Consider the following 23,817-nt stretch of genomic DNA (forward strand, 5'->3'; position numbering starts at 1 on the left):
ATATAGTTGTAGAATTACTTGTATTTATTTATGTAAGTGACCAAGAGAAAGTTCAACCAAAAAGTAGAGGTATGTGTACAAAACTTCTCATAAATATTTCGTTTATTACAAATACTATTGTGTATGAACCTATATTATAATGTCATTATTTTACTTTTGGATTGATGTTTTATTTTTATCTTTCAATAGGATATCAGTAATGGCAGCCACCAAGATTAGGTTGAAGTTAATTGTTGGTTTTGAGCTGAAGAATACTAAGGAAATGAGGAAACTAAAACATAAAGAGAGAGAGTTGTGTGAACCACTTTTTCATTAAAATAAACTGAATTATACAAAGTCTTTTTGTGCACTTAGCACCTAATCTGCAGTAAAAACTTTATAAGCAAATTACACCAACCACACATCATTAACAACTACAATTATATCACATTACAAAGGGATTTAACCACAAGCTGATTTAAAGCTGAAATTACCAAAAACTATCACATTAGAATATCAAAAAAGTCCCCATCTGAACTGCTTCTAGGTTAACTTACAGCACTTTGTCGCCAAACTTGCAGCTTCTACTAGCAACCATTTATGCTTATTTCCAGCAAAATATCATCAAATTCAACACTCCTTCTTGATATTTCTGCTGGAAACTCCAAGTCTGAACCTTAATTCTTCAAACTTGGATTTGTTCAAGGCTTTTGTCATGATGTCCAACAACTTGATCTTCTCCTTTGCAATGAACCAAATTGACCTCCATGTTTTGCTCAACTTCGCTCACAGCATGGAACTTGATTTTAATATGCTTTGCTCAACCATGAAGGATTAGATCTTAGTTATTGCAACTGTTGATAGATTGTCACAATAGATTACAGTAGGATCGGTTTGGTTCACCTTCAAATCACTTAGAATTTTCCTTAACTAGATGGTTTGGTTCATAGCAGCAGCAACAAAGATGTACTATGCTTCAGCCATAGGTTGAGCTACCATCTCTTTTTTCTTGGACCACCAATTGAATGCTCCAGAATTCAAGAAGAATATATACTTTGAGGTGCTCCTCATATCATCAATCGAACCAACCCAATCATCGTCTAAGTAACCTATTAAACTAAACTTTTCAGATCTTCTAAACCAGATTCCAAGTTCTATAGTGCCTTTAACATACCTCAGCACTCTTTTTGCAGCCTTGAAATGAATTTCACTTGGTTTACTGTTGAACCTAGATAACAGGTTGGTGGTGTACATGAGATCAAGTCTGGTTGCTATTAGATACAGTAAGCAACCTATCAAGCTTCTATACACACCTTCATCTATCTTCTTTGCACCATCTTCTTTGCTTAGCTTTTGGCTTGGGACCAATGGGGTATCCACTGGTTTACAGTTGCCCATGCTGAATTTCTTCAACACTTCATTTGCATACTTCTTTTGGCATAAAAATATATCCCTTGGACCTTGGTATATTTCCATACCAAGGAAATAACTCATTTATCCTAAGTCCGTCATGTCAACCTCTATTTGCATTGCTTTTTTTAATCCCATCAGTTGGTTAGGATTGTTTCCAGTGACCAACAGGTCATCAGCTTAAAGGGAAACAATCATAATCTCACCATTTTGCTCTCTCATGTTGAGAGTATGCTTATTTGGTCTTCTAAGTTCTAACATACCCAGGTTGCATAAGTGGTCATTAATCCTGCTATGCCAGGCTCTAATTAAGAGCTTGTTTTAAGCCATACAAAGCCTTTTTCAGTAGATAAACTTTTCCTTCTTTTCCCTTGACCTCATCTCCTTCAGGCTGCTCAATGTATATCTTCTCATCTAGCCATCCATTTAGCAAGACAGATTTCACATCAAGCTAGAAAATTTTCCACTTAAACTAAGCTGCTAATGGAAGGAGTAACCTAATGGTGTCATGTCTAGCCACTGATGCAAAAGTATACGAAAAATCCACCCCATATTGTTGAGCCAAGCCTTTAACAACAAGTCTGGCTTTATGCTTTTTCATAGACCCATTAGGATTCAATTTTCTTTTGAATATCTACTTCACTTGTATCACCTTCCTATTTACATGCCTGTCAACCAACTCCCAAGTGTCATTTTTCTCAATCATGAGCAGCTCCTCCTTCATTATAGCTTTCTAGGCCTTTGATTTTGCAGCCTGAGAGTAACATGTAGGTTTTATTTCAGCCACATTACACCTTTCATAAATTTCAGACAAGGGTTTGGTAACTCTAACTGGTGTTTCATCTACTGCATTAGAATTCCTCTCATTGTTCTGATTTCCAGAAGTTCTAACTTGTTGGAAGCTTAATTCCACCTCAACCTGTTTAGTCTCCCAAATCCATACAGCCAGCTCATCAACTCTAACATCCTTGCTGATTATTATCTTATTGTTGTTTGGATTGTAAATTTTGTAGGCTTTGGATTGATTTCTATAACCAATCAAGATGTCTACTTCAGCCTTTTCATCCAACTTGCTTCCCTTGTTGGTTGGAACATAAGAATAGCATACGTTACCAAACACCTTCAAGTGAGTAAGTTTTGTGATGAGCACTGAACTACTCTGAGGCCAACTTATTGCACTTTGAACCACAACTTTGCCACCAAACTTGCAACTTCTACTAGCAACCATTTACGCTTATTTCTAGCAAAATATCATCACATTCAACATTAATAATAGATAAAAGTGCCAACAAAGTCATCTTTGCCGAAGTTGAAACAGACTTTGTGGAGGTACTTTTCAAGCTACTTGCTTTGCCGATTGGCACTGGCATAAAGGTGATGAGCACTGAAATCACATATTGCTACTTAGGAAACCTATGCAAGAGCTTTGAAAATCTTGTACAACTCAGGGTCAGCCCAAGCACTAGGCAGGTGCTTAGGGCCCCTAAAAATAGGATGAAAAAATGCCCAAATTTTTTATAATTTTTTTAATATATTATAAAAATTAAAATAGGGTATAATTTCTTATCTAGGCCGGCCCAAGGGGCCCCAAAAAAAATCCAAAAATGCCCAAATTTGTTATAAACTTTTTACATATATTTCCACCCAAAGTTTGACGAAATAGCAAGTTTGTACCTCTAGCTTTTTATATTCCATATTTACACTCCTAAATTAACACATTGAGTTTCTTTTAACAAAAAAAGGCTAAAATGGTCATTTACATGTCTCAAATTTCTCACCGCCAATTTCAATCCCAAAATTTGACATTCACATAAATCATCTCCACCCCTCTTCCTTCACCAACCATTTGAAGCTGATTCTAGTCAATTATGGTTGATCTTCTCACCAAAATCGATCGAAATCATCCCTTTATCATTTCCCACGTTTTTCCCTAACCTTGATAGCCCTCGATTTGGCCAATTTTTGACGAATCTCGCAACCTAGCTCCACCACTTGCGATAGCCATTTCCGGCCTTTTTGGGATGTACTCGGCGTCATTGGCCTTCCCCGACACCACCATCTTCCTCCCCTCAGCCCTCTCACCAAAACCCGTATCATACCTCATATGTTTACTCTACCAATCGGCGACCACTGATACCTTTTGGGCCGTGACTTCTCAAGCCTTTTCCGGTCAATCCTGGCATTGGAAATCACCCATTTCACCACCCATTGCTTCTCCAGCATCTGCTCGCCAAAATCCTTCACCAACCTGGCCCTATTACCCCTCCAATCATCGTCCACCTCTTTTTAGGGTTTCGTTTTTTTCATGAAAATTGGGTTTTAGTTGTTGATGATTTGGGTTGTGCATTTTATGGTGATCTTTTTGGTTGATTGGAGTTGTTTGTTTTTTATTTTTGGAGTTAATTGATTGATCAATTTTCAGTGTGTTTAGGTTTTGCCTATGGTGGTGGTTTGGCTAGCTGGTGTTGGGAAAAAAGAAGGGTCGCCTGTGGTGTGGTGGTTTGGAATGGGCTATGGTGGCAAGAAGGTGGTGTCGGTAGGTGGGAGGCAACCGATAGTGAAGACTAAAGAAAAAGAAGGGAGATGAAGATTGAAGAAGAAGAAGAAGGTCCAAGGGTAATTTGGTAAAAGAACTCTCTGCCCCTGTGTCACAACCCATCCATCCATTTAAGGGTGTGAATATATAATTTATGAAACCAAGGGTACCAACCTATGATTTCACTAAACCTTGGGTGGGTATATGTTGTTTACTCTATGATTTCCCATCAATCCATTCCTCTGCCTATCTCTCTCAAGACTCAATCTTTCCATTGAAACCTGAAAAACATACAAATTGTCAGCTCTGTTTTTCGTTGAAACACATTACTGGCTGAATTCTCTTAAATGTCAAATCACAGTCTCCTCTCTCTCCCAAATGACAATCTCTTATATCACCTATCCCTCATTTTACCCAAAAAATTCAGTTTTCTTAATTCGTACTCTTAACTTTCTCATCTCATTTTACTCTCAACTTTCTCATCTCTAAAGATGAAAATTTCTTCCCATTTGTTTCTGCTTTCTGGTAAGTTGTTGCTTGTGTGTGCAAGCTTTGATTTTTTATTTTTTTTATTTTTGGGTTTAGCAAGTGATATATATTTGGTCATGTGTGATTTGCATTATTATTTTTATGCAGGGTAATAATATAAGATTTTAGAGTATCAGCAATCAGCAGAAAGCAAAATCAAAAGAGCATCAATTAGGTACTAAAGTTCATTGCAGTTTTTATAATTATTTTTATTTTAGAAAAATAATGTTAAGGGCTCTAAATTATTTATTCTTTGAATAGAAATGTCTACTAGAAAGTATGAATCCATATTTGAAAAAGGTAAGAAAAAAAAAAGGATAGAAGAACTAATTGAGGTGCATTTGATAGATTTGTTATTAATACAAAACACCAAATGCTAGAAAAACCAAATGAAAATAACAATTCAAATTCATCAAATACTAGTGAAGAATATCATGAAAATTTAAAAGAAGATATTCCATTCAATAAGAATGAAAATATTGATGATAAAGATGAAACAACTATTAAAAATATTTATGATCCGGCACAGTGGAATAATTTAGACACAAGCTTATGTGATTTATTAGTTGAGAAAGGTCCAATTAGACAAGTTTTAGATTTTCCAAGAGATGAAATTCTAAATGCTTTTCTACAATTCATTACATTCGAAAATTACCAAATAGAGAAAAACATGATAGAAAATGGCTAGTATATTCAAAAGAACTAGATAAAGTATTTTTGTTTTTGTTGTAAATTTTAGTTTAAAATCAAATACAATTCAATAGCAAGTGAACGGTGTGGGGATTGGAAAAATCTTAGTGCCAAACTTAAAAGTCACAAAACAAGCAATGAACATGCTATAAATATGAACATTTGGGTTGATGTTGAGATGAGATTGCTTAAAAACAAAACAATTGATAAATATATATTTACAAGAGAAAATAAATAAAGAGAAAAGCATTGGAAGAATGTACTAGTAAGAATTAAAGCGGTCGTAAAAAAAAAAACTTTCAAAAAATAATTTGGCATTTCATGGTACAAATGAGAAGATTTATCAAGAAAATAATGGAAATTTTTTGAGTTTAATTGAAATGATTATTGAGTTTGATCCAATAATGCAAGAACGTACACCTTAGACGTATTCAAAATGGAGAAATTCATACTCATTATCTTGGTTATAATATACAAAATGAGTTGATAACTATTTTAGCATTAGAAATAAGAAATACCATTATTAAAAAAATCAAATAATCAAAATATTTTTCAGTCATATTTATTGTGCCCCAAATACAAGTCATGAAGAACAAATGTTACTTATATTAAGATGTGTAGATATTTCAATAAGTCCAATAAAACTAGAAGAGTACTTTATAAATTTTATAAAAGTGGACGATACTTATGGTCAAGGTCTTTTTAATGTACTCACAAGTATACTAAAAAATCTTGAACTTGATATAAATAATGTGAGAGGACAAGGATATGATAATGGGTCTAATATGAAAGGTAAACATCAAGGTGTGCAAAAAAAATTATTAGATATTAATTCTAGACCATTTTGTACACCATGTGGTTGTCACGGTCTTAATTTAGTTCTTTGTGATATGGCTAATTCATGTGCTAATGCTATTACATTTTTTGGAGTGACACAGAGCATATACTCATTATTTTCTTCTTCTACAAAACAATGGAAACTTTTGCAAGATCATGTTTCTAATTTGACACTTAAGCCATTATCACAAACACGTTGGGAAAGTCGTGTTGAAAGTATTAACGCAATAAAATCTCAAGCTCCACAAATAAGATATGTTTTATATCAATTAGTAGAAACTAGTGAAGATCCTAAAACAAAAAGTGAAGCTATTCCTTTAGTAACATATGAGATTGAAAAAAATGAATTTCTATTAGGCATGATTATTTGTTATGAAATGTTATTTGCTGTTAATACGGTTAATAAATATTTTGCAATCTAAAAATATGGATATTGTTGTTACAATAGATCAGTTGAAATGCCTTATTTCATTTTTTTGAAAAATTTAGAGAAAATGGGTTTACATCTTAAATGATTTCTGCTAAAGAGATTGCAGAGCAAATGAATATAAAACTAAAATTTCGTGAAAAACATACAATAAAGAGAAGAAAAAAATTTGATGAGAATGAAAACAAAGAGATGAAATTATCTGCTGAAGAATCTTTTAGAATAAATTATTTCACATATTTAGTTGATCATGCCATTTCCTCAGTTCAAATTAGGTTTGAACAATTTGAAATATATAGTGATAACTTTGGTTTCCTTTATAATATAGAAAAGGTAAAATTGCTTGATGATGATAATTCGAAGAAAATTTGTTTAAATCTTGAAAACTTTTTAAAATATGACATACTCTCTAATATTGATGGTTTAAATTTATATTCAAAATCAAAAGTTTTAAAAGAAATTATAAACGTGGAAATTAAAATACCACTTGAGATACTAGATTTTATAAAAAAAAAAAGGTGAATGTTTTTCCAAATGCATGGATGGCTTATAGAATAGTATTAACTATTATTGTTACTGTATCTTTAACATAAAGAAGTTTTTCAAAATTAAAGTCAATAAAATCTTATTTTCATTCAACAATATCATAAAAAAGATTAGGTAGCTTGACTATATTATCAATTGAAAAACATCTGGTTTTCAAACTTGAATACAAAAATTTAATTAGTGATTTTGTATATCAAAAAGCAAGAAAAATAAATTTGAAATAGTTTTTTTAATATATGCAGGCCTCTAAAGTAACTCTTGCCTAAAGTCACAAATGTTCTTGAGACGGACATACAACCTTACTTGAAGAACAACACAATAGAGAGCATGCCCTTGAAATCCGATCTAATAGCCCCTTTACTCTTTGATCTGCTGTTGATGACCGATGATGATACACAACTCATGAAGTTTTACTCTTGTGATAACAGATATCACTATTATGTCACAGTGAAGGAGAACACTAATTGTCCTAGTTGCTTCATGAGTATGACGAGGGACTTGCAGTTTGTTGGATTAAGCAAAGTTGTTACGGGTTCAGAAATATTGCAAGGAATTTTGGGGAAATCAGCGACGTATATGGTAACGGATGATTTGTGTGTGACACCAGTGTCAATGATATCTGGTGCTAAATTTCTGCAGAAAAATGTTAAAGACATAAATGTTTTAGAGGAAACGGTTGTTGATATTGAAAATGATGAGGTGGGGAAATTGTTCATCTTAGCCGCAGATTTATTTTGTTTTTATAAATTTTGGTTTTTGCTATTGTGTTTCTGAATGTTGGTACCTTTATTTCAGGTTCTGCAGCTATTAGAGGCTCCCTTTCAGTCGAATGCAACTCTCACTAATGTCTTTATCGTAAACAAAGAGAGAGAGAAAGAGAACGCGAAAGCGAAAGAGAGAGTTGGAATATGATGTGATCTAATATGTTATGTTGGAGAAAGGCAAAATGTGAACGAAATAGAGACAACAACAGGAACAAAATAATAATAGTAAAACAAAACAAACAGTAAACAAAGAAAATAATACGCGCGATTTACCCTGGTTCACCCAATGTGGACTACGTCCAGCTGAGTCAATATTATTGCAATATGTCTCACCTCTCTCGTTTACAATGAATGAATTGCTCTCACACTCATAACAAGAGAAAAGTATGTTTATATATTAGGTTTAAGAGATAAAACCTAGTTTTACAAGGATTCTTATTCCTAAGCCTAACCCAAAAAGGAATTAATAACTTAAAAGAAATTCTACAGCGGTTATACATAGAAAAGCCCAAAACCGCCTAAGGGCTCGGGGGCGCTGCCCCCGCGACCCCCGTCCACTCACCGGGGAGCGGGGCACCCGCCCGCTGACCAGGCAGTGGGACCCCCGAGTGCGTCTCCGTTACCCATTACTGCTGAAGTAGTCGACAACTCCAACAAAATGAAGGTCAAAATTAGACTACCTTATTATGCTTTATATGTCTGTGGTATCTCGAGTTCACTAAATGATAATATTAATCTGATTCAGTTTTGCTTGTACTATTGCCAATGATCTTGAATGTTTTAAATAAATACAGTTACTAGTTTCTGCTACTACTTATTGTCGATCTAAAAGCTGATATAAATCTTTAATCCTACTGTATATTACAATGTTTATGATGCCAATAAATTTGTTTAATAACCCTAAATATATTAAATGCCCCGGCAGCCCACAAATTATTGAAATAGTCAAAAGATACCCTTAATATAGTTTTCTATGATTTGATTAGTTTCCACCTAAAGCCACAATTGGGATATATTATAATACAAAGTTAGAAAGGAATTGTACCATAACTCAAAAAGGATCATCCTTTAAGATCAAGGTTTTTAAATAAAATTAAACTGTTCTGCTTTATGTTCTGTACCCCTGTAGTCTAATTCTTGATTGGAAAGTCTACGGTAGGCTGTTTCCAAATTTCACTGCCCATTTCCCCACAGGATCATAAAGGTCTTTTTGCAGAAGCTAGCAAAGATTTTGTTGGTTTTATATTTTATTAATTTCTTTCTCTGCCTTTTGGCACTGTCCTCAGGCTTTTAAAAAGTAAAAACTAGAAAATCATGGTGGATTATAACAGGATTCAAAATCTTAGTGAACTACATACACAACCATAGTAAAACAAGAACTCACTGCTAAACCCCAGAGTTCCAATTTGGGCCAAAGAAAGCAGTTTTGCTTTCTGATTCTAAACTGAAGACTTCAAAGTTTTACACATGTCGTTACAGTCAAATGTGGCAGAGTTTCCACACTCAATTTTTTCTCAGCCGATAGAAAAGATACCTTTTGTTGATCCAATAGCTGAAAACACTGGAGATAGATTGAGAGAGGATTTGTTAAGGTGCATGCATGATATGGATGAAGCTTCATACCGATGTTTATCATGCATTTGGCAAATGGAAATAGAGAGTTGAATTAATCAAAAAGCCCTTTTAAACTACAGTACTTAAGGACAATATTTATTAGATTAGTACCTCATTTGCAGTAGATGTTATTCTTTTTAAGATCATGCCCAGTTTTATTGTAGATTTGTATCCAACCTGATATTCCCATTTTGCTGCCTTAATAAGCATGTTATATGCAGACTGCCTACCTATATATGCAGAAAATGCCTTTTTTGGGGGGGGGTGTAAAGGTTATTTATAAAGAATAAAAGAATGAATCAGAAAAAGAGGATTCTTACAAAATCAAGGTCCTTGGACAGGCCCAAGCAACCAATCTAAACAAAAACAAAAGGAAAGCACGGATAAACTATCCAAAACAGCCACCTAACTAGCCTCAAAGAGGTCTATACAAAAAAGCCCAGCAGCACAAAAAGCATTGCAGGACTTCAGGAGAATAAAAAAACTGCACATACTGTACAAAAAAAAAAAAAAAAAAACAGCCACAAAAAAGGTGCGTAAACCCAGCAGCCCAAAAGCAAAAAACCAGCAAGACAGGAGGAAACCCATAACCACATCTGCAAAATTCCAGGTTCAACTCTGTACATAAAGGTCCCACCGGCGTACCATCCAGTCCTGCCAACAAAAAAAATTGCACACCCCTGCATATTTTCACCACTTACAGCACAATGGCCTGCACATCCAACAAAATAAATTCTACCCTCCCCCGCAAAATTACTCAAATGACGCAGCATAATAGCCTGCAAATAAACACCACTGACAGCGTAATAGTCTGCACAACCAACAAAATAAAATCTGCCCACCCCTATACAATTGCTCAAATGACAACACAACGGCATCCAACTAGTGACAAGAATTCCTCCTTGAAGATACATAGCTATTCCATGCAGCACACTCTCCCCAAGATACCCCATATCCCTCAAATCACTCCTGGAAAATGTAGCTTTGGGGCAAACCATCAAGACAAACACCAGAGAAGGACCAAACATCATAGATTTTTCCCCACACCAAAGACTTCCCAACTCAAATTTCAAAAACCAGAGAAGAACTAAACAGCTGTAGTAATAGAACAGAAGACAAAAATGGTTTAAAAAAAGCTCCATCCGCCAGCAATATATCAGAGAACTAGGATCCAACGTATCCCCATCAAAGCTTTGATAATCTGCAAACACAAAAAGAACTCCTACACAATAAAAAAATGTTAGCATTCGGATATATCTTCCTCTACTTTTCATGAAGGCTTGTTGATGATCAATTAGGTCTATGAGCTTCATCAATTAAGCACTCTTTGGGTAGATTCCAATCCACCATTACTCTACTAGTTCTTCCTGTATTTTTAAAATGAAGGTTGCTCAGTCTAAGTCCAACAATCTCTCTGACTTACCGCTTCACATACTCTAGGCTCTTGAGTTTTCTTTGAAAAATACGCTGATTTCTCTCTTGCCACACGCATAGACAGATGCCCCAAGGAGAAGCCTACCTATTACAGCTTTAACTTTCTTTCCTTTGAAGATTCTCGAAGACCAAGCTACAATATTTTCCCAGCCATTCATAGGAGACATGAGTTTGCCTTTGACTTGCGCAGTCCTCCAAATGGCTTGTGAAAATGGGCAATCGAAAAAAAGATGGTCATACGTCTCATTACTATTGCCACATAAAACACACGAGGGATCGTCAGAGCTACTCCACGCCTGCATCCGGTCTTTGGTTAGAAGTTTCTTTCAATTGGCAGGCCATAATATAAAGGCATGCCGTGGGATACCAGTGCTATTCCAAACAATAGTAGCCCAAGGAACCTTAGTATTCTCCATTGACAAATCCTTCCCTGTTTGAGATGAGGAGAAATTAATTCGTCGTCCATTAGCCGTCTTCCAGAAAGTTTCATCCTTCCATAAGGACCCCGAAGTAGAAGGAACTTGATCCACAACATGAGGAAACCTGTCCCTAATGATATCTGGCCAACTCCACTGCCCATTAACCAAAACCAAAACAAGAGCTTTCTTCTGAATCCCAAATCTCCAGTCTATTCTACTGATATACCCCTCTTGTTGTCTGATCATGAATTGAAAACTCGAAGTGTTTACATGTGTCCATCCCACAGTTCTAATGTGGCTGAAATTCCAAACGTTGCTTGTCCGCAGTGCAGGCAGAAAATGACCGTTGAGGTTTTTTGTGTAAACGTTAGTAGTAATCCAGTGGGCACAAGCCCCACCGCCGCGGCTGAGGGAGGGTTCGTTAAAGGGGTGGTGACATACATGGTAATGGATAACTTGGAGTTGAAGCCAATGTCTACTAGTTCTAGCATCACCATGCTAAACAGGTTTGATGTTAAGAATGTGGGTTCACTTGAAGAGAAGGTTGCTCATTTTGGCGTTGAACAGGTATGTCAAACACATAATTTTTCTGCAATTGATTATTGAATGTATATATGGTATTTATAAATAATATTACTATGAGCAAAGTTGAGCTGAGATGGGATTTATTCTATATTTTTGTTAGGTTCTGAAGCTGCTGAAGGCATCATTGGAATGCAAGAATGTATTCACAAGTATTTTCCTTGGAAATAATGGGGCACAAAGAAGAAGCTGTACCTGAATTTGATTATCAGCTGGGACTCGTTTTGTCTTTCCAAGCGTTTCGGATATTAATTAATAAAATTAGCATGAAGTTTTTTCTTTAATATAATTAAATTTGGAAATGCATTTATATTATCTTTTGTTTTTTTTGTAACAAAAGCGTCTAGATCAATTAATTGACCATCGAATCTACATTTATAAAAATTCTTAATATTTTTTTTCTCATCAAATTAATTTAAAAAAAAAATGTGATAATAATGTACTAGTTGGTGGTATAACAATAGAATATATTTAATAAAATCAAATTCTTGATTTATTCTAATTTTTTTTATGAATTTAACTAAGACTAACCCTAGTTAAGCTTTCTTAACAGAAAGCTACTACTGATATTAAACAAGTATTTACCAGTTTGAGCTTGAGATGAATTATCCACAAGCCTTTTAGGCCTGCCGCCAGAGACCCTATTTGATTACCCTACTATAATCTTTGAGACCATGTCCAACTCTCAGGTGTCCCACCTGATGATGCCCATTTTGATTTCTTAATTAAGATATTTTTTTCAGATTTTTTGAATAATGTTTACAGATTAAGCAAGTCTACTGTAAATGTAGCAGTTACATGTAAACTGTTGTTTATGATACTTAAGTTAAGGTCTACTTTTTTAGAAGAAACTATATGAAAGTTCTTTAATTCAAGAGAAATAGGCCTAGCCTTTTATAAGTAAATCATCCAGAAAAAATAAACAGCACATATATACATTGCTTTTCTGAGTGAACCTGTTTGATTACTCTTTTTCTTGTGCTTTAGAAAATAAACAAAAAGAAAATAAAGAGAACAGAGTTGGGGCATGAGAATTAAATTAATCAAAGAGGATCATATCTGAATAGGTATGCTGTTCGGACCCCACTAGCTAGGGCTGAATATAGGGGCATCATTCGTGAATATTTCAACAAAACGCAATTGCTACTTACACAAACTAAACATTTGTTTTTCACTTTTTTTGTTTTTTTCATAATTTGAGTGTTCAGACCAATTTGTACTTACCTCAATTAATCTTTAAAATTTATTGAAAACTCTATAAATCTAATGAATCAAGTAAGTCATAAACGTATTATTCATTTGCAACTAAAACTCTACATTAATGAGAGAAATTAATTAATACATATCACATTCCCAGAATTTATTAAAACGTGTATTTATATTTAATTTATTATTGATGTTCCAAATGTTGGAGGATTATAGTTTGTAACTCGGATTCTTACATTGATTGCTAAGTTCAGTTTTCTAGCCTCTCGTATCCAAAGATTGAATTAACAATGAGCTGTTTTTCGATTTTGCAGATACCCACTTCAGCACTAACTCGTCGTGATCTTAAAATGCTGTAAATAGCGATAAATACTGCCACGAGCATTGGGAAACAAACGGACTGGCGTTAAATAAATCTTCAATCATTCGCCAACAGTTCCTCTTCCTATGGAGTGGATCCGAATCAGCTTTAATTATTAACTATATATGTGTAGCTTTGCAATAGACCAATCATGGTCACCTTGTTCCATACAAAATAAAAATATCCATGGCAGATTCCAAGGTGACGTTGAAGCTTCTTGTTGACACACAGGCTGGCAAAGTCCTTTTTGCTGAAGCAGGCAAAGACTTCGTAGATTTTCTTTTCTACGTTCTTTCTTTGCCTGTTGGCACAGTGGTTAAGCTCTTAAGTTCGAAAAGCATGGTGGGTTGCTTAGGTGATCTTTATGATAGTATCAACAGTCTTAGTGAAACCTACATGCAACCAAACCAGAACAAGAACTTGGTGCTGAATCCAAAATGTCCAACATGTGCCACTGGATTACCTCTTTTGATGTCTCATCAGGAATCGAAAACTCAAAAGTTTTACACATGTAATAACGATAACGGTAACGGATATTCTCACAGCTTCGGGTATTCATACAAAGTTCATTATAATGTGAGTGATGTACCAAATGTTCTTTGTCCTCAATGCCAAAAATATATGAACCGTGAGATGTCTTATATTTCACCGGCACGTGAAAACACTGGAGCTGTAGCTGTTGGAGGGTTTATCAAAGGGGTGGTGACTTACATGGTGATGGATAATTTAGAGGTGATGCCAGTGTCAACTATATCTAGTATTACTTTGATTAACAAGTTTGATGTTAAGGATGTCGGTGCACTTGAAGAAAGGGTTGTCGATTTCTGCATAGATGAGGTAATGTTAATAATCTTAAGCTTTGTGTTTGCCTATTTATCATTGAGATTTTCATCTGTAAACTGAAGAATGTTACTTTCTGTATTATCTGTTTTCAGGGTGTGAAGCTGTTGAAGGCATCTCTGGAATGCAAGAATGTTTTAACAAGTATTTTCATTGGGAAGAATAAGGGCAGGAAGTAATTAAAGATATTCAAGGCATTAGTTCTGTTATGCCCGGGAAAATAAAGGGCTAACGTGGGAAAGTCACGTTAAGGGTGACCTGCTCCCGTCAGGGCAACACGCACATTTCAGACCTGCAAAATAGTATGGAGCTCACATGCGTCCATTCCTCTGCAGCAAGTCGTGCGAAGTCAGCTTGGAAAAAGGAAAATGGGACGTAAAGCCGGATTATATCCTGACAATCACACCAACCCATGGATTTAATGATGATTACACGCTTCAATTTGATATAAAATGAAGAAGACCCCTCCATTAAGGGGATTCGGCCATTCTTTACAGAAAACAACTCTCTCTCTCTTGTAAAAGAAAACACTTACTTTTCATAACTCTTATGTACGTCAGTCCGCTTCGCGACCTGACCCACACTAATATCAATACAAATCAGTGGACGTAGGACTTGCTACCTTAGCATCCGAACCACTTTAAAAGTCTTCTTTGCATTTATTTCACTTCATATATCCATTATCACGTGTATTAATTCATCAAATAGTGATGCCCACGTGACAATTGGTTGGTGCCGAAAACGAGCATCAACAGTTTGGCGCTAGAAGGAGGGGCCTTGATTTAGCGTCTACCCTTCATCAGGAGAATCTTTGACCTACTGGTCTTACAGCTACAATGGCCCGCCAATCTGAACCTGAGCAGGGGAACCAACATGCCGAAGGAGTCCCCCCAGCCCAGAGGGACACCCCTTCCAACATACCTCCAGTTTCGCAAAATGCTGTTGGGAATACCCCAGCAGCTCCGCAACTGGACCCTGCCATCAGAAGCTACCTAGAAAGGTTCGACAATACTCTCCAGACGGTCAACCAGAGGTTGGACCGTCTGGACCAAGGCATGTCATCTACGACAGCCGGAGCGGTACAACCGCCAAAAACGCCTGCAGGTCACGCGAAAGCGGGGCAAAGGGTGATAGCCCGTGCCGCGAGCACTGCAGCGCGTAAACGCAAGGGTAAGCAAGTGGCAAAAAGTAAGCCTATGGGCTCCCAAGGGCCAGCGAATACAAAAGGCGCCCCGAGCAGGGTGTCGGCAAAGCTGAGACTCGGTGAAAAAGTGGATCCCGAGCTGTCCCATGCCACGTCGCAAGCAAACCCGATCGAAAATGCTGGGTGCGATGATTCCAATCACCACCAGCAGAACGATCCCGATCGTTCTCATGCGGGTCGCCTCCATACCTCGCGGGGCGGTTCCTACCACCGCGAGGGTCGTGAAAATGCCCTGCACAATACATCGCCTTCACACGCCTCTAGTCAGCGTGTGTCGAGCGCAGCGGGGAATACCAGCCGAGGCGAGGAGGGATCCGACCTCCGAACTCTCCTGAACCGCAACTGGGAAGGCCGGGCTCGCATGGGTGAAAACAACCCAGGTATGGCTCCGTTACCACAAATTGAGGACCTGCAGCGAGCTCTGGACAGGTTAAGGGAGCAGCGAAACGAACAGGCGCAGGTCACCTCTACATCCCCATTTTCTCCTGAAGTGCTAGCTGCTCCACTTCCACCAGGGTTCAGAATGCCGGATATGCGGCCGTTTGATGGAAACTATGATCCGCAGGATCATTTATATGAGTTCAACGACCTGATGGAGCTCCACCAGGTTTCGGACCTTGCGAAATGCCGTTGTTTGGCCGTGACACTGACTTTTCATGCCAAACGGTGGTTAAGGTCGCTCCCAGCGGGATCGATCAGTTCGTGGCCTCAGATGAGCACGACGTTCCTGCGGCATTTCCAAGCCAACCGGAAATTTTCAATGCCGTTGAGCTACCTTAGCAATGTAAGGCAAGAAAGAGATGAATCCCTGCATTCTTACATTGATCGCTTCCACAGGGAGCTCAACAAAGTGGCTCACGCACCAGAAGAGTCCATCCGAACTCTTATAATAGCTGGAGTTCGCCCGCAAACCAAACTGTGGAAAGAACTGTAGGCTGAGGACGATATTTCCCTCACCAGATTCTATAACCTGGCAGAAAAGTATCTTCAAATAGAGAATTCGCTGGCGGCGCTCCGCCGTCGCGATCACGGCACTCCCAGTGGTATGTCAGGTCGGGGAGACAATAGGCGAGCTGATCGCAAGGGAGACATTGATGGTCAGCGAAAAGGGAAGAAACCCCGCTACGAGCAGAAAAAGTCCTATGCTCCTGTCCCCCGTCGCGACCGCGATGGGACCCAATACACTCCGTTGAATGTGTCCATATCTGTGATCCTCGACAAATCCGAGGAAGCTAGCCTGCTCGGTGAGCCTGAGCCAATGAAAACCCCCGCTACAGCTAGAAACAACAAAAAGTACTGCCGTTATCATCGGGAAAATGGGCATCTCACCGATGAGTGCCGAGCTCTAAAGCAGGCTATCGAAGAGCTCATCAAGAAGGGGCACTTCAAGGAGTACATTGATGACTCCCCAAAAGAAAACCAAGGGGAGCGAAAGAAAAAGCGCCGTGATCGCAGCGGGTACGACATTGTTACTATAATCTTCGGAGGTCTGCACCTCGCGGAAACACGCGAGGAGCGCAGGAAAGATATGCTCGCGAAGCTCGCCACGACCCATTAGGGTAATAAACACTTCGCACGACCTCAAAAAGCCCGAAAAGAGGAACCGATCACCTTCTGTAGAAAGAGGCAGCTCGCTTGCACCATCCTCACGAGGATGCTATGGTATCACCCCCCTGATAGGGTGTCTAATGTCTGCAGAATGTGTGGACAACGGAAGCGCTGTGAACATTCTGTTCAAGTCCGCTTTCGATAGAAGAACCTGGTCGAGGCCGACCTGAAGCCAGCCTCGATGCCTCTGTACGGTTTTACAGGGATCACCTGATCCCAGCGGAACAATCCAGCTCCCAGTCACGCTCTTGACTACGACGGTGACTAGGGTTACAGAATCTTGGTCGTGGACTGCTATCGGCCTTCAATGGAATCCTGGGCGACCTCTACTGAGAACTTTCAGGGCAGTCACTTCCATTTATCATCTCAAGATGAAGTTCCCCACTCCAACGGGATAGGGGAATAAGCGGATCACAAAGCGCATCTCGCGAATGCATGTAAAATCAGTCCAGATGGCCGACAAAGGAAAGGCATTTCGCGGTGTGCACCCCGCCATGCTATGGCGATCAGCCGGACCGAGCCACAGCCTGGTCCAGCGGAGGATAACATAGATCCGCGAGTTCAAAATCCCCCCGCCGGCCGGTTGAGGATCTGTCCAAAGTTTCGGTTTGATCCAAAAGAGCCGAGCCGAATGCTAAATCGGAAGCTGTCTCAACCCTCAGCTCGCTTCCGAGCTGGTAAGCTTCTTGAAGGAGAACATTGATGTGTTCGCCTGGTCACATAAGATATGGCCGGGATCAGCCCGAACGTTTTTGCCATTCACTGAACGTCAGCAGTGAAGCTAAGCCAGTTCGCCAAAAGAGAGGGCAATGGATCCGGAGCGGTACGCCGCATTAAAATCAAAGTGGAGAACCTTCTCCGCAATGGATCTATTCGCGAGGCTCTCTACCCGACCTAGGTTGCTAACCCGTTCCTGGTAAAAAAGCCATGGCGTGGCGGACCTGCGTAGACTTCAGCGACCTGAATAAACTTGCCGCGACAGCATTCCCCCTGCCAGAATCGACCAGCTCGTTACGCCACCTCGGGGCACGAGCTGTTAAGCTTCATGATGCATACTGATACAACCAAATCCTGATGTATAAGCCAGATGAGGACACTACGACCATCATTACGGACCGGCTGTACTGTTACAAAGTCATGCCCTTCGGCCTCAAGAATGCCGGTGCGACTATCAGAGGTTAGTCACCCGAATGTTCTCCGACCAGATCGGGAGGACAATGGAGGTCTGTGGACGACATGCTGGTCAAATCCCAGGTCGCCACAGAGCATATTTCGCATCTCGCGAGATGTTTGACATACTCCGACTCTACAGAATGAACTGAACCCTCCAAATATTCGTTCGGAGTATCGTCAGGAAAGTTCCTGGGATATATGGTCAATCAGCGGGGCATAGAGGTAAACCCCGAAAAGATTCAAGCTCTGCTCGACATGGAAAGCCCGACCAGCAAAAGCAGTCATGAGTCTGAACGGGCAATACGGCACTTAGTCGCTTTATATCAAGGCTAACAGACCGCTGTTTACCATTCTTCAATGTTCTGAAACCAATAAGAATTCGAGTGGACTTCCGAATGCGAGCGCATTCCGAATATAAAGAGCATCTTGGAAGCCACCTCTCCTCTCTAAGCCTCTTCCACAAGAAATCCTGCTCATCTACCTGTCCGTGTCTCAGTTCGCGGTCAGTGCAGCTTTAATACGGAAGAGGAAAAAGTTCAATGGCCGGTATATTACCAAGTAAGCGTCTATCGATGCCGAGATGCGGTACCCGAAAATGGAGCGACTGGCTTTTGCCCTGCTGGTCGCGTCCAGAAAGCTGCGACCTTACTCCACGCCCATCCAATCAATGTAATGACGAGCTACCCTCTCAGGCAGGTCCTCCAGAAACCGGAGGCCTCAGGTAAACTGCTCAAATGGGCCATAGAGCTGAGCCAGTTCGACTTAAGGTATACACCCAGGTCCTTCAAAGGGTAGGCTGTTGCAGACTTCATCTCGGAATTTTCCTATCTCCCAAGCGCAACAGTCTAGCGAAGTCGGGCAAGAAACTATTCAGAACCTGTCGACCTGGAACCTCTACGTCGACGGTCTTCTCCTGGTGAGCCCCGAGGGGTTCGGATTCATGGTATCCTCCGGTTCGGGTTTAAGGCAACAACAATGAGTCCGTACGAAGCTCTGCTCGCCGGGTTGCGGCTCGCCAAAGAATGGGTGCAACCACGATCAGTGTTTACAGCGACTCATGCTGGTCGTCAACCAAATTCTAGGGGAATACCAAGCTAAGGAAGAGAACATGGTCCGCTACCTGAAAAAGACCAAGGTCTCTTTGGGGTCGTTTAAGCACTTCGAGATCGCTCAGATCCCCAGGGAGAGCAACTCAATAGCGGACGCCTTGGCAAAGATAGCCTCGTCACTAGATTCAGAGGCTCCTGATAGCATTCCTGTTCATTTTGTCAATGCTCCAACTATCAGCTCGACCGAACGGGCCGGAACGAGGTTCAGCCAGATTCCTGGATGACTCCCATCGTCCAGTACCTCAAGGATGGGATCTTGCCTAGCGACAAGTCGAGGCAAGGGCCTACGAGTAAGGTCTGCTCGTTTTAACACTCATCGGGATCAGCTGTACAGGAGAGATTCAGTGCCCCACTCCTCCGATGTGTGACCAGTGAAGAAGCAGACTACATCATGAGGAAATTCATGAGGGGATCTGCGGTAACCCACGCAGCAGCTCGGTCTCTTGTGAACAAGGTTGTTCGCCAGGGATACTATTGGGCCCCGAATCCAACAAGATGCGCACAACTTTGTCAAGAAATGCGACAAATGCCAACGTTTCGCGCAATTCCGCGAGCCCCTTCTCACGAGCTGATCACTAGTCTAGCCCCTGGCCATTTTCCATGTGGGGGATCGACCTTATCGCCCCATGCCAGTTGAAAGGGAGGGGTCAAGTATGCCGTGGTCACGGTAGATTATTTCACAAAATGGTTCGAAGCCAACCACTACCGCTATCACGACCAGAAAGCTGAAAGACTTCGTTTTCAAGAACATAGTGCCGCTACGGAATTCCACACACCCTCATCTCAGATAATGGAAACAATTCGATAATAGAGAGTGCAGTTCTGCATGAGCTGGGCATCCATAAAAATTTTGCCTCAGTCGCCACCGCAGGCAAATGGCCAAGTTGAAGCAGTCAACAAGACCATCAAGCACACTCTGAAAGCCAAGCTCGGACAGCCAAAGGAAATTGGGCTGACACCTCCCCGAAGTCTTGTGGGCGTACAGACAACTCCAAGGACCTCCACCTTGGAAACTCCTTTTTCGCTAGCTTATGCTGTGAAGCAATGATCCCTGTAGAGGTCAACTGGGTCTCTTCGGAGGACTTGTACAATGAGGACGAAAACGAAGCACTAATGAGAGCAAGTTTGGATCTGGTCGAAAGCACCGCAACAAGGCTTCGCTAAGGATAGCAGCCTACCAGCAGCGAGCAAAAGATTCTTCGCTCAAAGGTCAAGCGAAGAGACTTCCAGGTCGGAGACCTTGTGCTAAAGGAAGTTCTCCTCGGAACCAGAGAGCCGAGTGCCGGTACTAGGACCTACTGGGAAGGTCCATACGGTCGACAAAGTGATCAGACCGGGACCTACCATCTCAAAAGGTTAACGGTTCCAAAGTACCCCGAGCTTGGAATGCCGAGCACCTCCGGCCATACTACGTAACTCAAACTCAACTCAGTTTTTGTTAATTTCTTTCAAGTATTACTTTGTTCGCTCGAAACAGTTCGTCTGTGTTCCGTTCGCATGTAAAAATTTGTAGACAATTGCCTATGTAAATCGCAAATTGTAAATTGTACACACAATATATGAAAGAGCGAACTGCAAATTGAAAAGATGATTTCATTCATTTACAACAAGAGTCCAAAAACCCGATTACAACAAGGACAACTCATTACGCCTAAGGCTGGTCGGGAAGATCCTTCGAGCCAGAGCCACCTGCCTGGTCAGGTCCCTGGGCGGCCGCGGCCAGCCTGGTCGTCCTCCTCGGCCATGATCCGCAAGGTCCCTACCAACCCTCCGGGAGGTCGGACATGTCCAAATCCGGTTCCTCGCTTGTAGGGAGTAAATAGACCTGATTGCCCAGTCTGCGGCCTTTTCTTCCAGCTCCTCTAACTGATTCTGTATTTCATCAGTCAGAGAAGCGACTCTCGCCCGCCTCTCCTGGAGCTCGGCCTCAAGAGCTAGCCTTTCCTGCTCGGAGGCCTGCCTATCTTCTTCACCTCGCTGAGCCCGTGCAAGGTCGCCTGGAGCTCCTGGTCCTTTTCTCCGACCTCCCAGAGGCATGGCGTTTGTCCTTTGAAGTTCTCTGACTCCTCCGCACGCCATCGAGCTCCGCCCTCTGGAAGTCCACTGTTCGCTGAGCAGCGTCCTTTTGGTTCAGATCCCTATTCGCTGCATCGAACGCTTGGGTTCTTTCGCCTCAACGACTCCAAACTTTGCTTCAGCTTTGCGACCTCCTCCTGCAGGTCGCTCGTCCCCTTTGCGGCCCCCAGCCGCGTCTCCTCCATGGCATCCTCATCGCAAGCAACCCCTGCGAGCAGGATACGAGTTAGAAATAAATCAAAATGAAATTTCAAGTACAGCTGGTTTACCTTGCTCAGATGCTGAACGACGTGGCCATCAGGTCGTCGCCCGTGTCTGCAAATTCGCCGTATGACTCCGATAGCTCGCACTCGAGCAGCCATAGACAATTGGCTGCAGTACTCGGGCAGACTCCCCAACGATTCCAGAACAGGCGCGTCCTTCTCCTTGTCGCCAGTCACCGCCTCGCTCGCGGGTTCCTTGCCCGACCTCCTGGATCCCACGCGTTCTCAAAGGCTCCTCCTCTTCGTCTGTCTCATACTCTTTGACCTGGACCTGTTTCCTCTTCTTGGACCTTTGGGCCGAGCCTTCCGTCTGGGCGAGCAGGTGCTCTAGCGACCTGTTCTGTCCTGGTCGCTTCTTGCGCAGGACGGGCCTGCGAAGGCGCAAGTTCATAGCGGTTGTGCGGGAATAGCCCGGGCAGCCTCGGCCGCCCTCTCCCTCTCCCTCTCCCTCTCCCTCCTTGATTAGGGAAACAAATGTGCTTGGCGGACTGCCCGGACTCCTTTGGGGGCATGGTCTCTGTATTTAAGCTCGTTAGTAAGGGAATTTATTCTACGACCAGAAAGGGATCAGCATAACTTACCTTCTAGGGGTTCTAACGACGCCTTTCGTGAAAAAACCGTACTTCTGCAGGTTCGCGTGTGTCACAAGCTTCCTCGCTCCCGTTGTTCCTCGTCCAATACCCCGAAAGATACGAGCCTGTTTGGGTCGCGAGCAAGTCTTGCTGGTCGTTCTATTAACTGCAAAAGAAACAGGTCGTACTAATGATCGTGAAGCAGATAACGAACCCAGCGAAAGAAAACCTACTTGGATCCTGAAATGGCAGTGACCGTTATAAAAGAAAAGAAAAACTTTGTCTCGTAGGCCCCCATTGCTGGGATAGCTGTGTATCCCCATGGTAATGGTAGGTCACCGAGACAAATAGTACGAATCTTGTCCCTACTCTTCTTCAGTATAGGCGACGCCGAGCTCCATTGCTGATGGCTCTCCCAAGCCGTTTTCGCAGCACGCGATGTACATCGCGACAGCGATGACATACGCGTTTGGCGTCAACGCATTGGTGCGATCCCGAAATGATCCGGACCGACCTGATGAAAGGATGGAAGGGAATCCTCCCTCCACCCTTAAAGATCTCTTCGGAGATCGCGGCAAGCCATCAACCGGGCGCCTGACGGCCTAGTGTGGTCGAGGAACACCTCCGAGCGGATGTCGAACTGCCTCTTTATTCTGCATATTCCTCGGAGTGAGAACCGAGTAGACATCGAGCGCTGCGTCCTCGGGAGCTCCCCGCAAACGACTGGCTCCTCCTCGGGCTTGGATGTTGACGGTTCCATCCAGTCTGCAACATTGACAGACAAGTCATTTAGGCCTTCGTGTTTGTCCCGTGCGGCGGCAAGGGACAAATACTTAAAACCTAGCGGTGATTCAAGCCGCCATCCACGCTCAATCCAATAACGGCGTCGGCACTCCGGTAAAACACCGGAAGACCCAACGCCGGGTTCTACCAAACCAACGCAAAATGAAAAAAGGAAAACCTACTCTGTGGTATATGGAGCTGGGGCCGAAACTCCGTTCTGGTTGCCTGAAAAGCGTCGATCGGAGAGAATGATTCTTGTCTGCAAAAGTTTATCACTCGAGACGAAAGAAATCTCGGTGACCTCATCTGAAAAATACAAAGTTTTTATATGGATTGCGAATCGACGGTTACCACCCTCGGAAACCGAAACGGCAGTTCTCTCTCTCTCCGCATTAAATGCCCCCACGTCGCATAAATGCCGCGAAAAGGGGTGTCGTTTTGAACCCACGTCGCATTAAATGCAGTAATAAGGGTTGTCGTTTCAAATGTGTTACACAGTCAATGCTGTCAAAACGGCGTCGGGTCATCATACCACGCATTTAATGTGTTGACAAGCGCTGTAACGCATGCAGAGCGCCTGACACGCGCAGAGCCAGGTTCATTGAACCTCTAAGGTACAGAAAGGAGCGTCTATCAAGTCCAGGTCGCTAGGATGAAGATTGTCAGGTCGCTTAGGCAAGGGATCGCGCGAGATCATGTTCGCTGCGAGTCTTGAGCCAGCTCACCCCATCCAGGTCGGAGCGACCAAGGCCTCCAGTGTGACTTAGTTTCCAAGGCTCGTTCCTCAAACCTTAAAAACTAGGGGGCTTCTGTTATGCTCGGAAAATAAAGGGCTGACGTGGGAAAGTCATGTTAA

At 41.6% G+C, this 23,817-nt stretch overlaps 2 protein-coding genes across 2 annotated transcripts; one reads left to right on the forward strand and one right to left on the reverse strand.

Annotated features, from left to right (window-relative positions):
• Window positions 1-948: 948 nt before the first annotated feature.
• On the reverse strand, window positions 949-1,473 carry LOC116145197 (secreted RxLR effector protein 161-like). Its single transcript, XM_031430625.1, has one exon. The coding sequence runs from the start codon at window positions 1,471-1,473 to the stop codon at window positions 949-951; it is 525 nt and encodes a 174-aa protein (XP_031286485.1).
• A 12,046-nt stretch (window positions 1,474-13,519) lies between these two features.
• LOC116145198 lies at window positions 13,520-14,352 on the forward strand. Its single transcript, XM_031430626.1, has 2 exons — window positions 13,520-14,170; window positions 14,269-14,352. The coding sequence occupies exons 1-2, from the start codon at window positions 13,520-13,522 to the stop codon at window positions 14,350-14,352; spliced, it is 735 nt and encodes a 244-aa protein (XP_031286486.1).
• The last annotated feature ends 9,465 nt before the right edge of the window (window positions 14,353-23,817 follow it).

Source organism: Pistacia vera, unplaced genomic scaffold (assembly GCF_008641045.1).
Source record: "Pistacia vera cultivar Batoury unplaced genomic scaffold, PisVer_v2 Contig460, whole genome shotgun sequence".
Taxonomy (NCBI): domain Eukaryota; kingdom Viridiplantae; phylum Streptophyta; class Magnoliopsida; order Sapindales; family Anacardiaceae; genus Pistacia; species Pistacia vera.

Excerpts from the sequence above, each read along its gene's own strand:
- LOC116145197 (XM_031430625.1), bottom strand. The coding sequence starts at position 1,473 with ATGAGTTATTTCCTTGGTATGGAAATATACCAAGGTCCAAGGGATATA.
- LOC116145198 (XM_031430626.1), top strand. The coding sequence starts at position 13,520 with ATGGCAGATTCCAAGGTGACGTTGAAGCTTCTTGTTGACACACAGGCT. Across the intron at positions 14,171-14,268 it reads TCGATTTCTGCATAGATGAG|GGTGTGAAGCTGTTGAAGGC; the intron begins GTAATGTTAATA and ends ATCTGTTTTCAG.